This window comes from Pecten maximus, chromosome 13 (assembly GCF_902652985.1).
Source record: "Pecten maximus chromosome 13, xPecMax1.1, whole genome shotgun sequence".
NCBI classification, from domain to species: domain Eukaryota; kingdom Metazoa; phylum Mollusca; class Bivalvia; order Pectinida; family Pectinidae; genus Pecten; species Pecten maximus.
Window position 1 is genome coordinate 25,235,835 of NC_047027.1, and position 8,736 is coordinate 25,244,570.

Consider the following 8,736-nt stretch of genomic DNA (forward strand, 5'->3'; position numbering starts at 1 on the left):
TCGACAGCTAACGTAACTTATTGGACTGCTTTACGTTACTTTTTGGACAGATTTACAAAGTGTGTATCATATAAGTGGCATATGTTAAGATACTCCAGAGTGGGCCATAATGTTGGACTTAATGGAATACTTATTGATATACCATGTACAAACATATCACAATCAGCAACTTATAATGGCATTTAATGTGTCTGGAAGTAAGTAAATGTATCTGGTAAATACATTCACTGCATCAAAATGCTTTTGATCATGCTTGTCGAGGTCGGCTTACCTGATATGTGTTATGTTTATTTTTATTTTTTATTTTTTATTTTTTTTTTTTTGCGATAATCACATTTACATCACCATTTTAAAATTTTTTACTGAGACACCTAGAATGGTCACTGTAGGAGTTTGATGAATGCTCATTATCGTAGAGGTTAATTGATAACTGCAGTTATCGTTAAGTCAACACTTTCTCTGCATCGATGTGTTTGGTAGGTTTCTACTGAATAAAAAACAGTGTACAGCATGGCAGATGCGTATTATTCTAGTCGTTCCACACAACGATACGCATGATGTCCATTTGGAAGATAGTGGCTACATTAATAGAAAGAATCAAAGGAACGTGAAGACCGTGAAGAAGAACGCGTCGTTAAAGACCTTAGAAAGAAAATGGAATCACCCCCACCCCACCCCAACCCCAAAATAAGATTAAAAAAAAACGGAAAAAAAAAAATAATAAAAATAAAGTCAACGCAAGTCACATCAGTACTGCATATACAAATGTATTTATGTAGGTAACGACCTGCGTCTAATCTTTTTTTTGTGTTACTTCTTTGTTTCTCAGAAGTTTGCTTAACGATTTTTAAAGATTGGACTAATACGACCTGTAGCGTGGGAAAGATTGTGTTTGGAATAACTGTGTGGCTCTTCATCCCATCAGCCTACCTGTAAAAGTCAATGACATTACCGGTTTTGTCAATGCAGCAATAAGCAGAAGATTCAATCATATATGACTCCTCTTGATATTGGAGATTACCGAAATCATAAATCATTAATTTGCCGAATGAATGCATTTCAAAAGCCTTCCAAAGGTGCCAACTGACTACTGACGATTTTCGTCAAATGTCCATTTTTTATTTAACACCAGCTTGGAATGTTCTGATTTGAGACTTTATTGAAAGATATCAAACGACAATTAAACAAAGCAGTAATAAAACTTAAAATAAAGCATAACAAATACGAATGTAAACATCTCCGATGGTGACTTTAATGAAAAAGTACTACACTAATAACTATATTTTATTTTTGATAAGCAAACAATGAAATGCATAAGGAAAGTCACTTCTCACATTTCTCTATGTAATATCGGTGCTTAAAAGCTCTATGCAAGTCTTGAAATGTGTTTCTCAATGTGATGGCTTTTCTACTACGAGTTTTCTACCGTTGTTTTTGAATTCAGGTCAACATTCTTAAAATGTTTACAATGTCACCATTGGACTTGATCAATCCGTTTCTTTAAGAATGGCAGCATTTCATACTTTAGTTATACAGTCTTGGAATAGGCACAAGTTCAAAAAAGAAGGGAACTTTAGCATGATACGGAAAATCAGTAAAACCAAGTTGAATTGTTATTTAACAGTAGTGAATCTTTAACTGGCTGCAAAATGTAACAACTTGTCGAATGTAAAACATCACATAGTAATTGAGGTATTCCCAATATAGTTTCCTGTTAATGTACAGACACTGGATACATTGACGGGATGACTGGGTAAGTACCACCTTCCCACAGCGCTGTTTTGTTCTATGATATACAGTTGACAAGTCAGCGGCTTCAAAGGTATAACGTTTTGTAACAAAACAACATCCGTATCCTGTTCTTTTATACTGGTTATGATCTTCATCTGCCGACGTATTTGTTTTGTCTGATTAAAAACTGGCAATGTTTGTTCTATTCAAATCCAGGATATTTCAGACTTGGTCCTCAGCATGTTACAAATATTTCTGTTTAATTTACATACAATTCAGTATGCCATACGACATGTTGTTTGTCTTCTGTACACGTTTTTTTCGCCCGTATCAATATTTCCTGTTTCCACCAATGGCGGTATTGACATATGTTCCTTTATCGCCTGTAAAACAGAAATCACATATAACCTCAACGAAAAGCAAGAACATCAGACACAATAAAATGTGGTTCCATAAAATTCATTTTGTGATTATTAAATCCTGGAATCATCGCAAACATACTGTGTGAATCCTACTTAATGAACTTTTTACAAATCCTAGTCAGTATTTGAAAAAATAAATATATTTATTTACTAAATATCATACAGTAAAACATACATGTATTATATTTCATCAAATTTCCGGTATTAAGGTAAAATGTGTACTACGACTTACCGGATGCTGAACTGTGAAGTTCATCATAGACGTTCGGATCGGAGCGTTCCTCCAAAGACTGGTACTGTCTGTTATTACAAATAGACAATAGACAAATGATTATAATTTCGAGTATCAATATAGATATACTTGTAAGAGTAAATAAAGTGTATTACAAACCCCAAAAAGGAAACAATGATACTTCTTAAAATCTGCAAAGGAAAACTAATACATGTAAGCATTACCTACCCGCCCTCTCCATCACCGACTGTATCGTTTTGGTAAACTGTAAGTACAAAGAATAATGTGGAAACATTCACTCACTTAAGTGAAAATGTAAAGTGCATTAATGCTAATGGTTCCGAAGCATGATGTTAATATTGACGTTCAGGTAAAGGCACATTTTGTTCATGAATATACTGCATGAATATTCATGAACATTTACATCAAGGTACTTAAACTCAATTCCTTATTATTACGCCTGTTCATTTCAAAACAACAAAGCATTATTATTTTGTTGATTTGCATTATGTTGGATATTTTTCAACGTTAATACTTCGACAAAAATCAATATCAAGACAACAATACTATGAACACTTCATTAGATTCATAGAGAAAAATACAGTAGACTCTGTCGAAATAGAATTCTGTCCAATCTGGATAGTAGTCAAACAAAATCCTACTACAGCTTTAGTAGTTTAACTACTTTGTCTACTCTGTAATTCGGCCTATTTTAAATTCGAGTTCGTTCTTTACACTAAAATATCTACTCTCTTTAAACCATCGTCAATTTCGTTCTGGTCCAGTAGGCAACGATGACTTTGTGAGCGGCCAGCGGATGTTTATACAGTGATAAACAGGTGATTTATCAATTGATCCTGGACTGTTATTTTCAAGGCAAACAACGGCAGCCAAACACTTAACCTATTGACGAATAATAAAAACAAAAATCTGTCTTTTAAACTATAACATATTACAATGTACGTAACTGTCAAATATAATCACAAACTGCTTAGATATGAAAGCAGCGAGACTTCCTCGTTACGAATGTAAAACATGTATATGTAAAACTGTCTTACTGTGCTGAATTCCTTCAAGTTCAGAATATACGGACGGCTTAGCAATGCCATTTGGATCAAGTTGTTGATATGGAGATCTGGGTAAAAAATACAAACGTGAATTATGATGGTCACGTGATTTAAAAAAAAATACAAATGCAGCATTATTCAATAAAACATTTTCTGAATGCAGTCTTACCTTTCATTATTTCTATCAGGTTGTCCGTCTGTAAATAAGATAAAAGTATTAAGTTCGTTTAAAAATGCAAAGGTATTTATCAAAGCAGAATCTTTTTTTTTATGCCCGTTAAGTTTTAAAATTGATAGGAAAAAATAAATAAAAACATCAAAATAATATACAACTTTTAGGTAACGTATTTTCTATGGTAACGGTGAGTACAATAGCTGATAATACCTCTTTCTGAAAGTTGAACATTCTGCAATTCCGTCTGTTTTGGAAGTTGACAATTTCTGAAACATACGAAATGTTGACCTGGTCAAGAGAAAGCGTTTGTTTCAAAGCTACACCGGTTCAATAATGCTGCTGCTTTAATTACGTTACATAAATGTTGCGCTAACCAGATAAGCATATTTACGTTTTTGATCCTATGACGCTTGGTGTTTCCGTCAAGGTAATCCTATATTTTAAATCGACAAATACGCATTTACAAATAAAAGTCATCTGTCATCATAATTAAAAGGTATGCTGACGTATCAAAATAATAATACGTATACCTACATGTATCAACAAATCATTTACATACTTTTAACATAGTAGTATGCCTACAGCAAATGTACCTACATACAACACATATGCATACCTTCAAGAAATGTTCAAGCCTAATGCACATTTACGTACATACAACACATTTAACTACCTACAGCACATTTACATACATACCTCACATTTACTTACAAAAACAAATGTACATACCTACATCACATTTGCAAACATAAACCACATTTGCATACCTACAGCACATTTACATACAAACAGCACATTTGCCTACATAGCATTTACTTACCTACAATATAATCACTTACCTACACCACAGTTACATACCTACAGCACATTCACTCACCTACAGTACAATTTTCTACCTACAGCACATTCACTTAACTACACCACAGTTACATACCTACATCACATTAACTTATCTACAACATCTTACTAACAGAACATTTACTTACGTATACCACATTTACTTATATACAGCACCTGCAGTAGGTTCAGCATTTCCAATTACGTGCAGCACAATTCCTTATCTACAGTACATGTACTTACCTACAGCACAGTTGTCGGTTTCCTGCAAAACAACATTCAACAACTTATTTTTGTATTATGAAAATCATAGATAATTGCTTTTAGTGTGACGATCTTCTCGTGTCTAAGATATGTTTACAACGTTATAACGACATTGTAGGTTCTTATTAAATGTACTTACGTCGGACCAAAATCACGACACCAGCTGTCAACAGCAGTATAAGAACACCAGTGACTGGCAACACAACTGCTGCTACATTTGCACTCTCGGCTAGAGATGGGCGTGCTGATTAAGAAAGCATTTTTTTTTATCAACAAACATTCCCTTTTTTAAGAGTTTTTTTTACTGAAACATTTCTTAAAATTTCATTTTATCCTAAACTGAAGTGTATGGTCACTGCAAGCAATTATCAATAGAATATCATCAAAATAAAGTTATTTGACACATGTAATCAAGTCATGAAACCGAAATCATACACAATTTGTACTGAGGAAGTCGTCTAATGTATAATATATCTGTTTTATTAGCCTTTACCTCTCTATATAACTCTACTGCCGCCATTTACACAATTATCTTTGCATATGTGTGGAGTAGAACTATAGGAATTATGCTATCTGATTGTTTTATATGTGGGGACACGCAGAAAAGGAAGATCCAGTCTATCAATGGATTTCCAATGACACATATACAAAAGGAACTCATTTACGTATAAATCTGGAGCATAATACGAGATATGTTGATCACTTTAAACAGTTTCTTTTATATTTCAATTTAATTTATTCATCTGCTGTTTCCACTTTCATATTTCATATATGTTTGATGCGTTCTTAGTCTGGTTATTTACCTACGTAATAAGTTGGATCATCATTTAGATTTAATGAAATGTCAGGAAATGAACTATACACAGTGATCTGTTCTTTAAGCCGACCTTAGAGATAAATCATTTAAAGGTGTTTAAGCACTGAGGATCGACAAATCAAAGACAAACTGATTGGGATAACCTACAATCCACTATTTTATAATGGTTTACTGAAAAATCGATCACCTTGTGTTGTACAGTTAACTTCTTCGAGTAAAGACGAGTTCCCAAATTCATTAACAGCATATACAGTGAAGAAATGCTTTGTGTCAGCTGTCAGACCTGTAACTGTTGTAGTAACACTTTGGCCACGTCCTGGGTCAGACTGGTTAATATTTCTGTCGATTGTTATGCTGTTCTGCGTATCTGTCCGTAAACCAACTATAAATGTTTGACTAGACCCGCCATTGAATCCGGATGTCCAACTCAGTGTGGCTCGATCTTCAAAAGGGCACATAGCTAAACCTCCATACGGAGGATCTGGTTTTCCTACAGAAGAAATTTGAAAATAGAGACAAAGTGACCTTAACTGTCACCGAGGTATGCATATATACTGACTTTTTGCCAAACAATGCTGTTTTTAATGATATAATCTCAATGTTATACACAAAACAACTGACTCATCTAATATTTAGCATGCGGATATCAGACATGAGAGTCAGGGTAACACCAGGAAAATACACCTAAACTGACACTTGTTGGCCCCGTACCAAACCGTTAGAATATACATCCAAAATGTTTTTGGTTTTCAACTGATAATGATATTGACCACATATACCAGAAAGAATATGTTTTTTTTCTAAATATGCATGAACTAGTAAACTTCAACCGCTGTCTGTCAGTTTGAGCCGTTTTGGCCTCACCGACGATGCCTAATTCTAGTCAAATACTTTGCAATGAAACTTTTATAAAAAGTAAAAAGGATGTCGTAATACTGCAATTGTTTCCCAATAGAATCCTCGCTTCGTTTGATTAATTTGTAATGCAGTTAGCTTTTCCGTGTCGTCTGTGGAAATGGTTAAGCAATCATGTCATGTTGTCTAGATTGTTAGAGGTGCAACATTTAGGAAACAGCGCGGTAAAAGGAGAGTTCGGCGCAAGCCTTCAATAAACTACAATAATAGTATCAGATGTACATATGTATTTACCTTTTGCTGCAGCAGTAAAACTGAGGGTATCACTGCCCTGACTGTTCGTCGCCGTTACATTGTAGACACCAAACCAGGACGCTTGTATATTCTGTCGTGTCCCGACTGATACGACTGACAGATTTTTCACTGTGAACATATCTTGAATATCAAAATTGTCTCTGCCATTGACAAGCTTTGTAACACCCGTGCCTGGAGATGTTTCGAAAGACCAAGAAAAAGTTGGTTGTGGGTTCGAGAGGAACATGGCATTCATCACTAAAGTCTCAGTCGTTGCTAATCCAAAATCGTTATTAAGTTTAACTCTTGGGTCCTGACGTGGTTTACCTATAATATGCACGGTAAATGAAAAACATATAGATAAAATGGAAAACATTTTAATAAATTCATGAACATTTTATGAATAAAAACCTGCCTGTAGCCATACTGTATACGAAACATGATCCTTAATTAATCTCAATTAAAATCAAACAGCTTGAAATCACCATGAACATCTGGTTAACCTTAACATATGATTTGGACACTTTTAACTGTACTGAAGATTACAAATTATGAAGTCTCATCGACCTGGTCTATAGCCTATAAACAGAAAATTCGATTTCAAAAATAATCATGCGATACATGCAAAAACGATCTACATCACAGTCACTGAACATGTGAATTTTGAAATTGGCACCATTTCCTTTAAGTAATAATCAAATGTAGAATACTTTGTAGCTTTGCAATTACTACATTAAAAGCGTACGGATATTCTTGTAATACCTTGAACTCAAACTTGATCTGCAATCACAAGATCCAATAACACATAATTGGGACGGAGAATATTACTGAACATTGTAAATGCTATATACGTTACTTGTTAGTGATTGGTTATGTTGTGATTAACATATTTGCTTTATATAAACTTACACAGAACGTTGATGTGTATATCCCTGGTGACCGCTGTCTTAGAGACACTGTTTCTGACAGAACAGGTGTAGAGTCCGGTGTCCAGACAGTCAGCGTTAGTCAGGGTGTAGGTACTCTCCAGGACGTCTGGGGTGGTCAGTAGAACTGTGTTGTTGGCTTTATAGAACCACTGTATTGTGGACGGAGGGAAACTATCCACCGAACACACCAGCGACTTGGGTCCATGTTCAGCCACGTCTGAATCACCGTCAGTGTTATCAAGACTGAGAATTCGTGGTGGAACTGAAAGACAGACAAATCTTATAATCAAATTATTTTGATATGAATGGAATTAAAAACATCTCATATTTATAAGTAAAAACGACTTTTAATTCAAAACAAGATGTACGCAAATTTGTATATCTTGCTGCTACAATGTATGGATGAAGTTATGCGAGTTATACATGCAAACTCATACCAAATAATAAAAAACATAAGTGTTAATAGACATGATGCCGATAAATCAGGTGTGAATTATATTAACAAGAAAAACGTAAACTCTTAAAATCTCGTCGTTTTCATTTCGGATCTCAAAAATAATAGGCTGGATTATATGTAAAAAATGATACATTGCACATGTATAAAAACAAAATAAAAGTTGACATACTTCTGGAAAATTATTACTAGCAAAAACATCAGAAATAATTTTATGAAATTAAAAAATAAACAAATTTTACATCTGACAATAAGGTTCCAAGTCTTTGTTCCCTGACTGACAGTGTTTCTGGCTGTACACGTGTATTGTCCGGCGTTGGTCCTCATGGCCACAGACAGACTCAGTGGGTTTGTGTAATCTGTACCTGATCTAGACCAGGTGTAGGTACACGCTGGTCTACAGTCGGCGGAACACCTGACATCTGAGATGGTCTGATTCTCAATAATAGTCTACACTGTCTTGTGGCTGGATCAATACAATACTGTCTCCAGGTCCATCTGAGGAATTTTAGCGATTTGGCTAAGTATATAATATTTGGACACCTACATGTAATCTTGCAAATGACAAGTGACAAATATGAAAATATTCTTGTGGACGTGTTTTAATTATCAAAAGTTATGATCTTTATAGAACGATTCGTAAGTAGTTCAATTAGTTT

The 8,736-nt window shown here is 34.5% G+C and overlaps 1 protein-coding gene across 1 annotated transcript; it reads right to left on the bottom strand.

Moving 5' to 3' along the window:
* Nucleotides 1-1,230: 1,230 nt before the first annotated feature.
* On the bottom strand, nucleotides 1,231-8,519 carry LOC117340998 (hemicentin-2-like). The gene is made up of 12 exons (XM_033902792.1): nucleotides 8,320-8,519; nucleotides 7,604-7,885; nucleotides 6,695-7,021; nucleotides 5,733-6,035; nucleotides 4,868-4,972; nucleotides 4,708-4,729; nucleotides 3,838-3,893; nucleotides 3,622-3,649; nucleotides 3,444-3,520; nucleotides 2,614-2,650; nucleotides 2,386-2,453; nucleotides 1,231-2,114 (listed from the first exon to the last, which is right to left on the bottom strand). Exons 1-12 carry the CDS (start codon nucleotides 8,402-8,404, stop codon nucleotides 2,062-2,064), a joined length of 1,443 nt encoding a protein of 480 aa, XP_033758683.1. The 5' UTR covers nucleotides 8,405-8,519; the 3' UTR covers nucleotides 1,231-2,061.
* Between the last annotated feature and the right edge of the window lie 217 nt (nucleotides 8,520-8,736).

Excerpts from the sequence above, each read along its gene's own strand:
- LOC117340998 (XM_033902792.1), bottom strand. The coding sequence starts at position 8,404 with ATGAGGACCAACGCCGGACAATACACGTGTACAGCCAGAAACACTGTC. Across the intron at positions 2,651-3,443 it reads ACTTGAAGGAATTCAGCACA|TTTACCAAAACGATACAGTC; the intron begins GTAAGACAGTTT and ends TTGTACTTACAG. Across the intron at positions 2,454-2,613 it reads GTCGGTGATGGAGAGGGCGG|ACAGTACCAGTCTTTGGAGG; the intron begins GTAGGTAATGCT and ends TTGTAATAACAG.